Genomic DNA, 19,846 nt, shown 5'->3' on the forward strand with positions numbered 1-19,846 from the left:
CCAGGGTGTCGGGGATTTACAGCGGGAAAATTTAAAACAAATTATTACTAGACACGTTTCGAAAACTCGAAATACTGCTGCTGTCTCCCGATCCTTTGTGCGCAAACGTTGAATTTTCCCCCATAAGGCAGAAACGATTGCTTTGTGTGAGTCATAGTGTGAGTGTTGCTGAATACAGCTAAGACCATTATGTGCATCAGCAAATCTCCCGGGGGGCCAGCTGTTGTTCCCTTCTATAAAGTCGGTTGTAAAAAGGTTGGGAAAATCCAGCCGTATCATAGCAGGTCTCTGCCGGGTTTGCACGGGTCATACTGTGCCCGTACCGATTCCGTCAACCCTGCCGACCCAGAGGATCACTCCTCTACAGTGCGCTTGAACGTACTGAGAGCGGAGCTGCTTATTCGAAACCGTTGAGCGAGAGAGCGGCCGGCTTCATGACGTGCTTCAAACGGGCAATAGCAATGGAATGGAAGGGTAGGAGTAAGCCGGATTGAACCGATCGTGCCGTCTCTCGCCTGTACCCACTGTACGATCGTGTCTTATGATCGGTAGCGGGGGTAAGAAGGTGTACCATAAACGCATACACACTCACGTGCACGAATAAAGCCACCTAACAAACGGGGTGCGATAGAAGAATGGCTCAGCTACCTGTGTACACGTACCGCAGGTAAGGTAAGCTCAGCACCACTGGCCAAAGCCCCAGACAGAAGAGTCTACGCACTGGTGGCAAGCGGTGTACAGTACCTGTGTGTGCCCCTGTGTCGTTCTGCGTTCTACTGCGGCCAGACGGAGACGGAGCACCTCGATCTCGGAAAAGCGCGTATCCTTCGGAGCGAGATCGGGCCGTCTAGACGGAGCCCGAGAGATCGAGCGATCTGCGAGTGTGTCACACCGTCTCTCACGCACCTGTAGCAGCAGCAGCAGCGACAGTGGTAGCAGTAGCAGCGACAAATCTCTGTTTGCTCTCAGCTCAGAGATCTCGGCTCTCCGCAGCGGGTCCGCTAATAGCCCTATATATCCTCGGTGCGGCATCGAACCGGACTCAATTAAACGTCCGATCCGCACACTACCCGGTCGAGCTGAAGCTGCTTGAAGCTGAGTGAGGCCGCTTGAAAGCAGCGCACTTGCGTGGTTCAGAACAAGAAACATAAAAGATAGATCGCGAGTTTTTTGTTTGTTACAACCCCTGTCGCTTACGGATGTTTAGCGCGCGCAAACACCGTACTGGATAGGTTAGTAGTAGCAATAAAAAAAAAGATCGTGTAACCAGTGACCAGGAGTGAAGTACCACGAAAAGTGTGCCTGTATATTGTTGCGGTTCTGCAAAATAGCCGTACCCGGAAGGAATCGAGTAAAATATGCAACAACAGTAAAAGATTCGAGAAAGTGTGAGCAAACGCGGACAACCCCAGTGTATGTGTGTGTGTGTCCCGTTGCCTCTATAGTTCTTCCGCAAAGTGAGTGTATATCCTTCGCATGTAAGTGTGCAAGTGTGTGTATGTGTGTGTGTGTGATTTTGCACCAAAACTAAAGCGCACTTCAAAGTGAAGACGAAAACGAAACTACTCTAAAACACTATACCAGTACACACATAGCACCAGGATATATACACACGTGTTGAAAACCGCTTCAAAACAAAATGACGCCCAAACCAGAGGAAAGCATTCCGGTCGTGCACGTCGGCGACGAGCGGGAGCTGAACGAGCCGAGCCTAAACAACAGTGCCAGCCTGAGCAATCTAAGCGCTAACCTGAAGCTGAACGCCTTCATCAACAATGGCTTCGTGAGCGACTGTGCCCAGGCGGCGGAGAAGCAGCCCGGCAAGGATAATCACGAGGACGAGCTGCGCAAGGAGACAAAGAACAGCAACCAGCATGGTGTCGTGATGGTGGCCACCAATGGCGCCAGCACGGGGGCAGCAGTAGCCGAAAAACCGGTCGTAGACTTTGACGATCTGCTGCCGCACGTGGGCGAGTTTGGCCGATATCAGAAGATACTGTTCCTGCTGATGATACCGTTCGCGTTCTTTGTGGCGTTCGTGTACTTTTCGCAAATTTTCATCACCCTCGTGCCGGAGGAGCACTGGTGCTACGTGCCGGAACTGCAGCACCTGTCCGTGGAAGAAAGGTACGTGTGCTTTAGCGTGTGTTTGTGAGTAGCAGTGGTAGTAGTAGTAGTAGTATTAGAGTACGTAGTTAGTAGTGGTTGCCTTGGTCAGTATCATGCTACGCCATCACGATGGTTCTTTGGTTCGATGAGTTCCATGGCTCAATCGTCCCCCGATCGAGGGTTTCAAGCACTCTTTTGAGTGTGTGTGTGTGTGTAAGTGAACTTTAAGCACTAATCGGGGTTCGGACGTTGTGTCGTCACAGCCAGCACACCCACACGTAAGGTTGTGCATACGACGGTGCCCTCTAAGTACGCGATCGCGGCAAGGTGTCCGCATATGATGTGCCTGCCTCGTCCGTTGTGTTTTGACCATAGCGTCGAAGCGTCTTTGAACTAAGCCCGCTAGAGCGTGGCCGCACATACACACACACGGACACTCTTTTGTCGTTGGTGAGCTGAAGACGGGCGCGGATTGTGATCGACGGTAGAAGCAGCAGCAATGGCTCTGTCAAGGTTTTTTTGACGATGTGTTTGGGGTTTTCTTCTACAGCCTTTTTTTTTTGCTTTAAAACGAAACACATACAAAAACACAGCAATGCATCACGATCACCTATTGCCATATGATGTGTCGTTGCATGTTGGTGGGAAATATTAAAAAACAAACAACAAAAAACACTTTCTATTGATTTCGATCGATCGAAGGATAACTGTGCACGGGCTGTGGCATACAGTTTGGACACAGATTACCTTTGTGACTAGTGCCTTTTCGGCTGGATGTAATTGCAAGTTCACACTGCATGGTCGCACTCTGCACTGATCTTGCGGTTGGCGGTGTGAAATTCCAGCCTAAAGATCACGCTAGCTTCCGTGTACTGCTGTGACCTGCAAGCATGACTCAGTGCACTGGTGCATTACGTTCGACCGCAGACGAGACGCACAAAACCCCTGCACACAATTTACTTCCTCATTCAGCGCCAAAGCAAGGTCTATTAAATGTAGCATTTTCTTTCAAGAATAAAATGCACTCATCGTGTGTGTGTGTGTGTTGCAGTAGAAAAAAAACCTCCCTCCGCGTTGCAATGCTGCACAAACGGGGTGCATTGATTCCGTAGCTGGCGGCCACTCAAGTGCGCGGTACACCACACATGCCGGATCTCAGGCACTTCCTTTTTTTTTTGCTTTGCTTTGCTTCGCGCATTAGTAGCATCGCGTTTACTACAAATCATTGAGGCAGAGCTTGTGCCATTGACGTTTGCAATGCACAAACGGCACAAAGTACAACGTACGTAAAGCGATGTGTTATGAACGTGTACTTACAAATAGCTGCAGCCCGTGCATAAAAGTTTTTGGATCGCTCGTTCAAGCGATTTGTATTTGTGTAACCCGCCGTGACATGGTACAGAGCATGTTTGTCATGCTTTCTGCCACCAGCAAAAAGCTTCTATTTTCAGTGTAATGTTGCTCGAACAACGTCGACCGGTTGCAACAGCCAAACGGCCACATTGACCCTGAAGCGTCAATATGTATGGGCAGATGAGCCCATAATTATTCGCAATTGTTTGGTGAGTACGCTTCTAGCTTCCAAAATCATACCCTCTTTACGCAATCTGCTTGGCCATGCCAAGTTTCCACTGGCATGCTTCATTTGAGCTGCGTGGTTCGATCGTTTAATTTTGCGCTCTCGAGCCATCTCGGTTAATTGCCGGTCCATGGGTCTCTCTATCGACACCCTCCCGGCGTGTGTGTGCGTGGTTATTGTTGTGTGCGATCAATTACTGATCGATTGATCCGCGAGGCTCATCCACTTCCAAACAAACGCATTAAACGGCCATAGCAAAAAAGAGCGCCACCAATCTCCTAAGCACGCGCGATGCACCTATTCGAAAAGTTTCAACTTCAACTTGACCCAAATTCGAGGTAACGCACCTTGCGCGACCGGCAAACGTGTTTTTCCCCCGCGTAGCCAAACCTGCACAAGCAGCTACCGTGTGTCTGCCTGCCTGCTTGCTTAGCTTTGCGACAAACTGTGTGCTTGCGACCCAATGTGGCAAAGAATCGCAACGGATCACGCCAATTAAGCCTGCAGCAGAAATTGAAGTTCAAAGACGCACGTCCGAGTGCGGGAAATAAGCAGCCGGACAACGCACACCCCCCACAGCACACTCACCCCGCACGGCCCGTTTGCCATTCCCGTCAAGGTTTGAGCCGATTTCACACAGAAAAGCGCGCTTCCCCCTTTTGTGCCTCCGATAACTGTCGAATCATCTCGGCTCAACATTTTTCCTGCAGATCGGGCGGGGAGGACTGTTGTTCTGGTGGGTGTCAGCTTTTTTAAAGGTCAAATTGGGCCTCTCGGACGTCTCAGTGCATCGTGTGCGCTCTGACAGGTGCGCATAATGTGCAGAAAAAAGGCGTTTTCCTTCTGTGCGAGAGGCTAATCAACCTCCTCCTCCCAAGAACTCAAAGCGCGAATTGCGTGCGCAGTTTTGATTGAAATACCACACGCCCAGGTTAAGGCCGGAACGGGGTGGGCGTGCTGGTGTGTGATCGATCGTGAGTAATCGAATGCCGCCGCCCCGTTAGCAGGTTGCATGATACTATCGTGCTATATAGGTAAAAATGCTTAAGCTCATGCTGACCACTACTCCCGTGTCAAAACACGTTCGCTGCTAGTGCTGGCGGTGAAGCAGTGCACACACAGAAGGGGGCCGCCGCCGGTCCCCACCAGCAAACAAGATGGCCTCATTTATCTATGCTCGTTGTGAAATAGACATTTCGCAACGGCACACGGCGCAAGTAGCACCCACGATGCCGACGGGTTTCGGGGAGGTAGTATTGGAAATCCCCTTGCACTGTGTGCAGTAACAGTACACGCTTTATTGTGAAATTCCACTGGAAATGCTGAAAACATTCAAGGACTTTTGGCGCATGTCGCGATGAGCCTGTGGACGGTTTACAAGTCACAAGTGCACTGCTACTGGCAAGAAGAAACAGCAAGAGTCCTGAACGAAAAACGGTCCACACATACACACACACACACATGATATTGGCAAGCTAATCGAGTTGTTCTGATCTACAATTCAGGCCTAATCCTTGCAAGCAAACGAACGCCACCGCAGCCGCATTAATTGAGTTTATGTTGCAGCGCAAACATGGGCAGTGGGCCTCCGCCTTCGGCCATTGTTGTTTGCACACATGGTTGCACCGGGCGTCTTGCGGCTTGCGCACGCCGCCCGAGCGCACCAACCGCGCCGGTGCACGCCTCGTGATGAAAACGGATGAGCTTGTAGTGATCGGGTAGAATACGGCTACAAAAATTGAGAACGCCTCTTGACGTATGCCCCCCCCCCCCCCCCCCCGCAGGGTGGCCTTGAAGGTACAGCAATTAAGCTGTGCTGCACAGTGGCAGCACTCCTCCTCCCATACAGCAGCACACGTGAATGTTGGCAATGTGCAGAACTTGCCGCGCATTGCATTGGCGCGTGCTCGTGGCGCTTTGGCGCTATGTTTTTTTATGGAGTAGAAAAACTGGCCACACCGCGCGTGGAAATCCGGACCATTGTCAGGTGTATGTGTGTGTGTGTTTGCTTTGAGGGTCATGCCGCGCGCCACACTTAAGCTCACGGTGCGAGGGGAGAGGGCTATACCCCAGCTACACTCGAGTGAAAGTCCGAGGTGAGTAAGTCAAACCAAGTGCAGGCGCAAACCTACCTCTAGAACTACTTCTACCGGGCGACCCCACCTGGTATTTGTGAGGGGGAGAAGGGGCAATTTACTGTAATCAAACATGTGTTACACATTGGGTGTGACATAACGTGTGTGTGTCTGTGTTGTTCATGGAATTCCGCACCACACTAGGAAGTTCAAGCGTTGTCCAACGACCTATTTATCTAGCGCGGCCCCACACCAAGTGTCATGGTCGGTCACGTGGTAAAGGGTATTTGGGGCGAATGGCTCTCTATCACTGCTGCTGCCGCTAGGAAGTGGTTCCAAATTGTGTCTTTTAAAAACGGTTTGACAACCACCCGTCCGATGCGGCGATGCCGTAATACAGAACACAAAACCCATCCAAGCGGGAGATCCATTAATCGGGGCACCACCAGTAGCAATCTAGATAAGGAATGGGGAAGCCCCATTTCGTACGTCAACCCCGGCGCTCGGCCAGGAAATGAAGACAGGAAGCAGAACGACCGAAATTGGTAGTAGAGCGGTAAAGGTACGGAAGGATCGTTTCGATCGATGGTAACCATATGTGCTGTCAATGTGCGGTGCAATATCGCGCCTCCGTAACTACGTAACTTTTTTGTTTTCGTCCGTTGTGTACCACGCGGGGTATTACGTGTTCAAAAACCAAACCAATCCTTTATATGTCCGTTCCGTTACGGCTTTTATGACGCACTGACGTCATTGCTAAACCGTCGTGCCAGCCCCATGATGTGGTACAATTGCAGGATCCGTCCGCAGGAAACATCCGGGATGGTTGGCTTGCGTCAGAAGCAACAAAATCGTGCCCAAGTTGATTTGCAAAGGACACACGCGTGGAAGGAGCGCACCCTTGCACTTGATTGATAGACGGGTGAGATGATGGTTTAGATTCGTGAAGTTCGTGATTTGCTTTAACATCCGGAGGTCAGCCAATGGATGTGCCTCCTTCAAAGCCTTTTGGCAAACGAGAAGCTTTCTGAGAAGGAAGATTAGTTTACTTTCCATCTGTTATGTACAGGGAGAATGTAAATTAGTATAATTTATGGCAAATGCAGAAACAGACATGTTTATTGATTGTTTTATTCGATCAACATAAAACCAAACATTAAAATTGTTTGTTTTGGCTTCGACTTTATTCAAAACTGATGTCAACTGGATGGAATTTCTAGAACTGTCTTAATTCAATCGGATATTCATGCTGTTGGCATAAATATCGTCAACAGCGAAAGGATTGCGCTAAGGGAGAGACAACACCCGACCCACCCCAAACGAAACTTAAACAAAACAACTTCAGACACACACAACCGAGAGAAACAAAAACACCACCCAGTCGCCAATTGAAAGTGTTTTTTTTTAATGCCTGTCACCAAACAAGTCACCGGGTACGGCGGGTGGGGAAGTGTTTTTGGCAATATAAAACCGCTTGAGAGGTGCCGGTCGCGGACAAACGCGTCATCGCGACATTGGACAGCTTCCAAAAAAGTTGTCCGAAATCATGCAAATCGCTTGAATCCCTTGAAACGAAAAAGCGCAAACAGGCACACAGTTGAAACAATCGATAACCCCCCGTCCAGGCGGATAATCTGGTAGATCTGGTCCACCTTTGCCGCTGTGGGTGATAAATGATTCAAGTCTAGCAGACTGCATTGACATATCGCAAGGTGTCGAAAGAATTGTTCTATGATACCACGCTCCCAAATAGAAGCGTGCACCTTAATTAGCTAAGATAGGGGTGAAAAAAGTCTAAACGCTCAACTCACCTCACTTCTCCTTCCGCTTACAAAGGAACACAACGCGCCAGAACACGCTGGACAAAAACGCACGCAATACAGATGCGGAAATAGAGCCACAGAGCAACAACAACAGCAAAACAACGCTGACCGCAACCAACTACCACTTGCCTAATGGTTTAACCATAGCCGTGAAAAAGGGCTTCCCTTTCAATGCTGTTCCGCTGGCTGTGGTGCGTTCGCTGGCCGATGCTGTTGTTTAATAAACCTTGAAATTCGATTAAAAAATCCATTCCTCTTAGACGTGCGTCTCCGCGTCCGGGTGCCGTGGCAAGAAAACAAGAGAACACACACACACAGGCCGGTAGAACGGTTTGTCTTTGGCGTGAAACGAATCGTTTGTCTTCGGAAGTGCGGTGTCCATGGTTTTGGGCTACTTCCCGACGCCCTACCAGAACTAGTAGACTTCAGCAAAAGTTATTGTTTAATTCAATTTCCGTCTACAACCTGTCAATGAGTTCTTGATTAAGGGCGATTGAAGAATGGTTTGGTCAAACTACGCAGACAGGTGTTTGGCGTTTTTGGGACGCCGTATAGAGGATCATATCTTGAACACGATCACGATTCTGTACATGATCTTGACAGTTAGCGAGAGGGGCATTGGAGTACATATTGATATCTTTTTTCAATAATCAAGGGCCCCGCATTTGTTTGCTGTAGGCGATCTTTAGTCACGAATTTAGATAATTTGACAATCAGGTTTTTTTCGCTTCTAGAACCAGACATCTGTGCTGAGACTCGCGCTGTAAAAACTGGTTAATTGGGAGAGGACCATGCCTTTAATTTATGCTGCCCTGTCAATCTTGACTTTCAGCAAAATACATTTGTCATGACGGACTTCCTGACTTCCTTTGCCCATTCCGAATGTTTCCCCCTTAACTCCAGCAATGAAGGATTAGCCAAAAGTTGCCAAAAAACACAAACAGAGTCATTGTGTTGCTAAACCTGTTTAACGGCTTACAGTATTCTCGCACATTCCGCGGCACCTTTTTTATTACAGATTTTGCTTCGCGACCAAGTCTGTAAGGGTTTTCATAAATAATAGCCTTTTTAGCACTGCAGTCAAATGAGCGACACGGAGACATTAATTATCCGACGCTAATAAACGCCCGTTGTTGCTAACCAACCCAAAACCCGCAGCTACTTTATAACCTCAATAAGCAATCCATCTGACCGGGCGTTTTGTTGTTTAGCTGAAGGAGGCGCTCTCTAATGGTTTCTCGGTTGCCCTGGGTCCTGCTGCGCCAGTTCCGCCAGTTCGAGCTTCCGGGTACTGGGCTTACAGTTCAATTCCACTGTTTGCCTTCGCACAGCAAGAAGTCGTGGTAAATCGGAACTTGACCCCTTTGCCGGCGAAACGGTGATTGATTCGAAATTGATTCTACGGTGGTTTTAGGGGAGGTGGAGGCCTTTGGGCTGCCAGATCGGAACTCTGAAGCTAACAACAAGCTAAGGGTGAATTGACTCGCTGTAGATCGTGAAAATTAATCAATCGAAATGGAACTTGCAACAGCACATAAGGTCTACAAGGAAAAAACACAAGCTAACAAGAACCGCGATAGCCAGAAAGGATCAAATTACTATCATTTGTGTTTTTGCCTTCTCATCGATTCTTGACAGCAGCGTCTGTTGTGTTCTAATAATAAATCTTATACCGATTTGCAAAAGCAACAAATATTAACACACACACACACACACACACACACACACACACACACACACACACACACACACACACACACACACACACACACACACACACACACACACACACACACACACACACACACACACACACACACACACACACACACACACACACACACACACACACACACACACACACACACACACACACACACACACACACACACACACACACACACACACACACACACACACACACACACACACACACACACACACACACACACACACACACACACACACACACACACACACACACACACACACACACACACACACACACACACACACACACACACGTGCAAAAGCTAACTCTCATTCCTGCTCATTCCAATTATCTCCTGGAACCACCTCAACGGTTCATTGACTGGGCTCGCGAGTGAAGGGAATCCAAATCCCGGCAGCCAGCTCGGGTACCTAGTAGGAGCAATGACTTTCGTAGCATCTCAAGGATGCACAAGCATAGCAAACGATCGCCTTTTTCTTTGTTCCGTGTCTGCTGGACTGCTCATCAGTGTGCTAGAAGAAGCAAACGAATCTGTTTTTTTTTACATGATTTTGCACATGATCTTCATCTTCGCACGAATGGAGGTTGCTGTTCCTCAATGCCTAACTATCGTGTTCACATAGAAACTGCCACCAGCCACCACAACAACAACAAGATTGTGTGACTGGTGGCCGTAAACGTGAGCAGAGCAATTCCCCATCCAACGATAGCCATCCTTGTTTGTTAACAACCTGCCTTTCCTTTGCCTCTTTCCCTTTCAACTCCAGACGAGCATTAGCCATTCCCGTGGACGAGTCGTACGGAGCGGAGCTGGACGCTGGTGTGGTCGGCGATGGAAGCCCACCGATCAGCTACAGCAAGTGTACGATGTATGCCGTTAACTTCACCGAGGTGCTCGCCAACAACATACGCAAAGCGGATCCGTCCTGGCCGACGCAACCCTGCCGGCACGGCTGGGAGTACAACTTTACGGACGTACCGTATCAAACCGCTGCAACGGATGTAAGTAAACGAGCGGGAGGCAGGCGACAAGGGACAATGGAAACCGCCTTTTCCAGTAGTGTGAAGATTATTAATGGGATCTTTCTTTCGTTGCACAGTTCGAATGGGTCTGCGATCATGCCTATCTGCCGACGTTGGCTCAGTCCATCTTCTTCCTGGGCGCGATCGTCGGTGGCCTGCTGTTCGGCTGGATTGCGGATCGCTACGGGCGCATTCCCGCCCTGGCCGGGTGCAATCTCATCGGCTTTGCGGCCGGTGTCGCTACGGCATTCGTCGGCAACTTCTGGCAGTTCAGCTTGTGCCGGTTTCTGGTTGGATTTGCCTTCGACAACTGCTTCACCATGATGTACATTTTAGGTAAGGACTTACATCAGAACACACATTTATCATTTTATATGCTTATAATTTCAATTTACAAGCCACATGTGATGCCCCAGATACAATTCTAATACACAATAATCCTTGCCTAGAACTAGAGATAGACAGGTGGGGTTTTTGCTGTCCGAACTAATTCTAACCCTTCATTCGCAAACCAACGCATGCTCGCGTGTGAGAATGACTGACAGTGGCCGGCATATGCATGCACTGTTTGCACTTTGATGCGACCTTATTAAACGTATTTAATGCCTTCCCCAGCCGGCAAACCCCACCAAAGGCTCATCCGCACCGCTCGATTCCTCGGGCAGCCGGTTGGTGAGCGAAGGTGATTGCCTTGGAATGGGAAGGATTTATGGTGCCGTGTACTACAAGCCTTCTACCGGTGCTTGGTGCTAGAATGCATACAAATATAGACTAGGTAATGTGGCATCGGTTACCCACATAGTTCATGAAGAATGTAACTCTTACTACAAGTAGCACGAGAGCACAAAATGTCGCGATTTCATTAAGATACCCAAAGGAACCTTAACAACTCGCACCAATTAGCACACTTAGCACGTGCTACAGCACGTTCATTCGATTAGATCAAGCCCACCACAGATAAGCGACAACCGTAACTACATAAGTTAATCGTGTCACAGAATGCGTTCGGCAGCGTGTACTTAACCCGATTCCATCTCGAACACTTGTCGGTCGACCGGTACCGATCGTGCAGTAGAGCAATTAATTACACCACAGGTTAGTAATTTAACACTACTGCAATCGTCCGATAAGAGATCAAAATCGTGCATGGTTTTTGATTGTAATGCTGCTGCTGCTGCTGCCCGGCATCACGATCACGTGGAATTGCTAATGAAAGTTTAGCTTAAACGTAACGATAACCTAATAGACCATTTGTGAAGTCGGGACGGGAAACTTATTGCTGCCTTCCGTGCGCAGGTGCACCCTGCTATTTGACCACCAGCAAGTAATAAATATTCCCTCAACCGTTTTGTCGCTTTTTAAACGGGTTGTTTAATGCATACTCCACGTGCAATTAGAAGGGATATTTTTCGTGTCTCCAGCCTAGGTTGGGGGATTTTCACACCGATTGGCCAGATTTATGATAACGGCAAGCAACAAGCAAAGGCCACCGTTAAACCGACAAATTGAGTTAATATTTTACCGTAGGCAACGTTCTCTACCGCCAGACCGTTAACGATGGTAATGAACGAGAATCAAAAAAAGATTTTATGCGACGATTATAACTGCACGACAGGCCCTTCCGTTCGCTCTGTTCGCAATACGTCCCAGTGGGAACACAAAGAAAATGCAATGTGCAAAACACTTTTATTTGCGAAAGGTTCCATGGCGTCGTGTTTAAATGCGTATGACTTCATCGTACGGCGAGAGATAAGGTGACGATAATTACAATGCCTAGAATGGGTCCAACAAAATGCATTCTCATGAAGCTTTTTTTTATTAAGCCTCCCATATGAGCTGCGAGTAGTTCTTGACAGAATCTGTGGGCCTGTTACTGTCGATCAATGGAAGTTACGCTCGCAACGTAATAGTCACGATTGTATAATCGCCACGCTGGATCAGTTTATGATGTCTTTATTAACCTCACCACTTGATTCAGTCTCTCTACCACCTTCCATACATTGCTGTAGACGAGATCTAGACCTTGCGGGTTGGTCGATTTCCGGTGCTTATGCGACCAGCAACTTCGACCTCTTCCAAGTGTTTTGGCTCCGCCATGTCTCTCCGGACGCACACGTCAACACGGGCTGCGGTCACTAACCTAGCACCGTGCACCAAGTTCAAGTACGTTCAGGCAACGGTTACATATGGCCCAGTTAAGGAATGTCAACGCCGTGCAGCTTACCATCTGGCAAGGCCATCGGCTAGCAAGTTTGCGCTCAGGCTTTTTGGGCTCCGAAAAGCAATTTCCTTCCGACGCGGGGATCAAAGTGAAGGTCACAAACCACCAAACATGGTGACTTCATTCACTAAGGCCCCACTGCTCGGCTTGGCTTTATGGGACCCCTTGGGGCACGGAAAGGCTTCCCGTGATGTAAAGGGCCCACAGATCCCTCTCATTGATCAATAACTTGTTCAAAATGTATAGTTCACTCACCTTTTCCAACGATCAGTGGTTTCGATCAGCGAAGTTTTTCCAGCACCATTGTGCTAGAGCTCCTGCACACAAGAAGCTGATTTTCGTTCCGGTTTTATGATTTCCGCTCCATTTTCGAATGTGAATGTTGCGGTGACCGCGAATTTTTTAAAACACTCAAACCACCACCAGTGCCGCCGCTTCGGATCCGTTCAAGGCCATCCACGCTTGATGGCCATGTGTGTGTGTGTATGTGTCGACAACTTCAACCAGTAGCCTCCAGCGTGAGCCATGTGCAAAACTGTGAGCGAGCTTAACACATAGAAGACGTGGATGCTCATAAAGTACTTCCAAGCCTAGCTTCTTCGATTGAGGCGCCCTCATATACCTGGTGAGGTGATTTTCGGCCACTTAATGGTCATTTAAATGTTTCGTGTTTTTCTCCTCCATCCATTTTCCTTTCACTATTATGCCTCTCTCACACGGACACACACCTCGTCTGGCACCTCGGCGGTGGCACCGGTGTACTCCAATTCTTGAAAGATCCTACTATTCGGTTCACTATCAAGGGGAGGTGAAAAACTGGCCTGTTATATGAAACTGTTGCGATATGCTGCAGCTGACAGTTAAATTCTTGCTCGCCGCCCGAAGGCCACCAAACAAACGTACACTCCGACAGCTTCGAAGTGAAAGACAAAGAACATCCCGCAACGACCGGCTTGGCGAACGTTCAACGCGAAGGACCATTCTAATTTATGATAAATGGATGGAAGGGTGCTGGGCCGGTTGCAAAAACGAAAAAAAAAACCAAAAAGAAATTCAAACAGAATGTTCCGCATAGTTTAATGTGCGGTGGTCTCCTCCGTTACGGTGTGACACACCTTCGGACGGGGTTCACGGGGACGATAAAATCAGACCGAAGGCTCGACAGAATTTGTCGTAAATTTGTGTTCCATTCTAGTGCCATTTTGCGTGTACCCCGTTAATGGTGTCATTATTGATCAAGAACGTCTACACAGCAGGGATCGAACGAATGCCCTTGTCATGCCTCTCACTGCCTGCCACGCTAATGGGTATTAGGATCCAGTGCTCAATTTATAGCACTCGTTGCGTGCACTGCCTGTTGCACAGGATCCACAAGCCGATCGCTCCAAGATCCATATCCGACCGCATCTTTGCAGCAGAGTTCCAATCATCAGTCTCATTCGCGATGTCAAACTGTGCACAACCAGTACGCTGTTGTTGATTGAGGTCATTTGTAAATATTGCCGCTAGGCAACAGTGCCACAGCCTGACATCCATAATTTGCTACCTCAGTTACAAACGTGCGCTCGAATTGGCAATTTAACATAAAACCAGCTCCATGATTATTAAACACCAACCCGTACCCGGGTTGGGAATTACAATGTCTAGCTCCAATACACCGAGTAGTACGTGGAATGCCATAACTAGTTATTATCGTGATGATCCACTACCATCCATCAGCAACAGGTGTGCAGTTCCGGATGACCGTATATGCCTAATCCCCACTGTCTCACCCTCCCGCTAGCGCCACTGTGCTAGTTACTAATTCTAATGGTGTTGTTCTTGCTCCAATTAGCATACCGTCTGGGCATCATCTCTACCCACCCTCAGCCACCCATACGAAGTAAACACTTCGTAAGTCCCCCGCACGTCCCGATTACACCGAATCGTAATGCATTCGTCCGTCGGTTCGAGTTATTAACACTGAATGGTCATTTGAGTGTAAAAAATAAGGCAACAAAAAAGCCGATCCGTACAAATCACAAGTTCGACCTTCGAACGAATGATGTGACAGAATAAATAAACATGTTAATTGATGGAGCAGTGCGTGCGGTGCAAGTGTGCAAAATAGCACCCGCATTTCCTTAACACAATCACCACTGCCCACGCCAACTACGGGGGATCGGGAGGGCGGTTTGGCGTGACCGTAGAGCCAAGACAATCCTCTAGCAGCAACAGCAGCGGCAAACGCTGAGGAGGAGGTGTTTGACACTAAAAATGCTAAACAACGACGACTGTTGCTGGCGGCAAAGAGAGTTGGGAGATTAGTAACGCCTTAGCTGATAGTAATGCAGTGTTCCTCCCTCGGGCGGATGGATGATGGATATTCATTTGTCCAGATGTGGTACCACAGAGTTAAACAGGTTACACCTGTTGCCCTGCATCAATCATACACGGCTTTTTAAACGATCAACTGTGCGAAGCCGTCCTATGAATATTTCATTAGCTCAGTTTGTCATAAATGTCGATGATTAAATTTGTCAGCCAGAGCAAATATCAGTAGGAAATGTTCACTAGCTTTCATTAGCCAGCTATAGGTCACAGTCTAATGGGCATTTCATGTTGGCTTTCCGTGGATTTCCGTATCTAGCAAATGTGTTGGCAAACTTCTGTAAGCAACAATTAAAATAACACACTTTCCAAAATAATTTATCTCCCGCTACAGTTCTGGAATACGTTGGCCCGAAATGGCGCACCTTTGTCGCCAACATGTCGATCGCACTGTTCTTCACCACAGCTTCCTGCGCACTGCCCTGGATTGCGTACTATCTGGCAGACTGGAAAACGTTCGCCATTGTCACATCGGCACCGCTTGCTTTGGCCATCCTTACCCCACTGGTGGTACCGGAATCGGCAAGGTAAGCACACCGTTATTCCCTTTCCCCTCAGCTCGGTTTTAATGTAAACCAACCCACTTTCCCATCCCTCTAGATGGCTCGTTTCGCAGGGTAAGATTGACAAAGCCATCGGAATCCTGAAGAAGTTTGAAACGATCAACAAGAAGACGATCGATGCCAAGGTGTATCAGGAGTTCAGTGACAGCTGCGTGCGGCTTCAGGAGGAAGAGGCGGCTAACAGCAACTACTCCGTACTGGATCTGTTCAAGACGCCACGGCTGCGCAACATCACCATCCTGCTGATCGTCATCTGGATGGCCATCTCGCTCGTGTTCGATGGCCACGTGCGTAACGTCGGCTCGCTCGGACTCGATCTCTTCTTCACGTTCACGGTCGCTGCCGCCACCGAGCTGCCGGCCGATACCTTCCTCACTCTGACGCTGGATCGTTGGGGACGGCGATGGTTGGCCTGCGGCACGATGGTCGCCAGCGGGTTGTTCAGTCTGTTCGCCACCATGGTACCGATGGGTAAGTGTTCTGCCGTTCTTGCAGCACGAAACTTGTTCCCTCTGATCCAATCCTAAACTCCATGCGCTCTTATTCTCCTACCCTCCTCAGGTGCCTACTCAGCAACGTTGGCGATTTTGGGACGCTTCAGTGTGAACATTTCGTACAACATCGGGCTACAGTACGCGGCCGAGCTGCTGCCGACCGTCGTCCGGGCGCAGGGCGTCGCGTTCATCCACATCATGGGCTACGTCGCGAGCATTGTGGCACCGTTCGTCGTCTATCTGGCCAACATCTCGCCCTCCCTGCCGCTGATAGTGCTGGGCATTTTGGGTATCTTCGGGGGACTGCTGTCCCTGCTGCTGCCCGAAACACTTGGACACGACCTGCCGCAAACTCTTGCCGATGGTGAAGAATTCGGACGAGGGCAAAAGATCTGGGACTTCCCCTGTCTCACGAAGTAAGTACTGGCTGTCCGGCGCTGCTCGCAAGAAGCGGAGTGCTAATGTTAGTCTGTTTTCCCCTTTTGCAGGAAAGTGGATGACGACGATACCTGCGACGATCTGCCCGTGGAGCGATTTACCCGTGCCACGTCCAAGACCTCGATCGGAGCGTCCCTGCGGGCATCGACCCGTGGTGAGCTGCGTTCGAGCATGCTCAACCGTTCGATACGTTCGCGCGTATCGGTCCGCTCGCTGGCCCAGTGCAAGGAGGAACAGATTTCGGGCGGCGTGTAGAAACCGCTTCCAAACGGCTACCGTCCTATCGGTAGCACGGGTTGTGGAAAGTGCACGGAAAAGTGCATACGCTCCGTTTGTGACGGTTCCGTTCTAAAATGTGTAGGATTTTTTTCTGTTTCGGTTTAATTTGTGTTTTGTTTTAAAAGCGTCAGTGCATTGTGGTACAATTCTAGTCAACCGTATCGGATGATTTTCAGAGAGAGGTAACACACACTTGACATAATTAAGTTTTACACGCTGGGTCATCGGTTAGAACGGAGGTGCTGCCCGGTGAAAAAGGCGCACAAACAACACCGCATGCCGACGCATACGCGACCAGGAGCGGCAAAGTAGAAATGCGTGCAACAGTTCCTAATACCAGGATATCGAAATTTCACGCAAAAGCACAACGCCATAAGAAAGCAAACGGAGTGGCCAAAATCGATGCATCGAAAAGTATTATCCTTCGAAGCTGCAGCTACAGTAGCAGCATAATCGAAGAACTATGTGTTTGTTGATTTGTGCAGTGCTAAGGAGCGTATGGTGTAACGCGTCCCTGCAGCATCTCCATACGGCGTAAGCGGGGGAGGTAGGAAGCCGTTTCAGTAAACGCAAAAGTATTACGAGTTCCCCCGCTTTGGTATAGCGAGTTCGCGAACGCTATTGTATTTAACACGCATAGGAGTACTCACTATCGCTAGGGAATTGAAGCTAATTTATGAGCCAGATTTACGTTAGTATTAATCCAGGATATTAGGGAAGCATCAGGTATGGAAAATGGGTTAGTTGTAAGGCTGTTGGATCCAACAGCAAACTAATCCTTGCCGAATTCGCAAGGACAGTAGACGTATAGTAAGGCAGTGTAGCTACACAAAAACGCATGCGAAACAGATGACTTAGGATGTATTAGGGAAGGAAGGAAAAGAGATTTCAATTCAGCAAAAGCAAAGACGCTCAGGAAGAAGAGCGCACAGTGTACTAACGAGACACACAGGCAGGCATATTGCAACGTTACGAAAAGTTTTATTTATTCGCCTAATCCTTACCAAACAGTCGTAACAGTTCGAAGCGTGTGCAGGACACGTACCGAAAGTGGGACGGCTTTTTATGTGATACGGAGGACTTTTGGGATGAGAGAAGAGATGGTTGTGACGGTTAAAATTGTTGTAATTTAACCAATGTAATCTCACCGTATCAAGAAAATACAATTACTCAAGCAAAAAGAACATTTATTTGGTGTTATAAGTTTTTTTTTAATAAATTGGTGTTCAAACACAAAAGTAATGAAGAAGGAAAACGTAATTCCCTTTTTATAAGTTAATGGTATAACGATCAAATCAAAATGTTATGATAATACTATTTAAAAGACAAAATGCATTACGGAAAAGGGTAAAATTATTGTTAATCGGTAAGGTCATTCCTCCGTCTAACACGAGTTCATTACATCCACCAATAATCCAATAGTTGTATGATGAATTTCTACAAGCTTCAACAAACGAAGTAACATTTTAACCTGATTCTTTATAAAACACACAAAATTAATGAGAAAATTTTGTATTTTCAGCATTACATTTTAATCGATTTTCTAACCACTAGAAGGGCATGGGAAGGGCATTGTTTGGATAGTTCAGAAACTGTTTTGTTTTTAATCTTAATTAACATGAGCATTGCATTCTAAAGAAACACCTAAATAGGGAGCTTTTAGATCAATCAACTTGGTACATACAGTTTATTATTCAAAGTTCAATAAATAATAATAAAGTTCAATAGATTAATCCAAATATCATATTGAAGGGGGAACCTGGATAACAAAGAATTTCAAAATCCATATGAACGTGATTATCTAAGTAGTGTACAAGAACAACAATTTTACGATACTAAAGTTCATAGTATTGAATTATAATTTATTTGTAACAGTTTTAATCAATCAGATACTCGATTGACTTTAGAAGATTGGCAACCTTTGGCACTAAATGAGCTAACGAAGTTACATGTACATGAGTCTCCGCGAAAAGAGTTCTAGTATTTGTAAGCCAAGAAGATATATAAAATATTAGATGTAAGGAATATGACGTGGTAAAGTTGCAACATTATTCTCAAGCAGATTAGAAAGAGAATCTCTTTCATATTGAAAGTCTAATTACTCTGATACTGAGCGAAAAAAATTGATAAGCGAACATCATTTTTAAGTTCAGCATGTTCTATGAGATGCATTATACATTCATGAACAAAAGTACTAGCAAATTCAAGCATTCCAGAGAAAAAAAAAAAACTTTAAAAAAATACTGCAAGGGGACAACATATTTAAATTTCTTTACAGTTCGTTGCACACAAGTCGCACTGCAAAATAACGGATTGCTCGCCGTCACCAGTGAGGCGGGAATTGCACCGACCCATTGACGCAAGAGTACAGAGTACAGTTAGTATCATACGCGTCTTTTGTTTTACTAATTTCAACCGGCAACACATGCGTTCCCATGCAACATCCGGTTGGTTGGTTTTTGTTGAAGTAAGGGAATTTTGTTTTCGGATGTTTTTGGTTTTGTATGGCAATGCCGAATGTCCGAATATTGTACCAGTCTGTGCACATCTGGAGCGAGGCCTGTGTAATTGTTTTATGCAAATGTAACTCTCAAACATTTTAAGCGACTTTTTTTAACTATACAATGCAAAGTATAGTAACATGTCTGAACTGAGCTTGAACACAAAATAACAGAAAGGGGGGGGGGGGGGGGGGGGGGGGAAAGATCAAGAATTGTGGACAAATGTGTACTCTTCGAAATACCAATAATTTTTATGTTTATGGTGGTGACAGGCAATATGATTAAAATGGAATGGAGTTGACATTTCATTTACTGAATGACGGCGGGTGGCCGAGTGATCGAAACACTTCCAGTGGACGCGAAAATCAACCACCGTAGCCGCAATGCCATTACCATTATCAATAACCATATCGATAAAGATACCGCCATAGAAACACACAGAAACCAATCGTAATTGATCAAGAACCGCAACCCATAATTTGATAATTGTGTTTTTACGTTTTTACTCCACATATGGCTCTCACAAAAAAAAACTTTGGCAGAAATTATGTGCGGAAAAACAAAACGGAAGCAAAAACATAGAAATATAATTAACACTAACAGCCAATGATTTCCTAACGTTCATTATGAACCATTTTA

The 19,846-nt window shown here is 47.2% G+C and overlaps 1 protein-coding gene across 1 annotated transcript; it reads left to right on the forward strand.

Annotated features, from left to right (window-relative positions):
• Positions 1-710: 710 nt before the first annotated feature.
• LOC1277194 (carcinine transporter) lies at positions 711-17,890 on the forward strand. Its single transcript, XM_316638.5, has 7 exons — positions 711-2,127; positions 10,086-10,320; positions 10,419-10,677; positions 15,267-15,459; positions 15,533-15,966; positions 16,057-16,405; positions 16,478-17,890. Exons 1-7 carry the CDS (start codon positions 1,640-1,642, stop codon positions 16,680-16,682), a joined length of 2,163 nt encoding a protein of 720 aa, XP_316638.4. The 5' UTR covers positions 711-1,639; the 3' UTR covers positions 16,683-17,890.
• Positions 17,891-19,846: the final 1,956 nt, after the last annotated feature.

The sequence above is a fragment of the Anopheles gambiae genome, chromosome 2, assembly GCF_943734735.2.
Source record: "Anopheles gambiae chromosome 2, idAnoGambNW_F1_1, whole genome shotgun sequence".
NCBI lineage: Eukaryota > Metazoa > Arthropoda > Insecta > Diptera > Culicidae > Anopheles > Anopheles gambiae.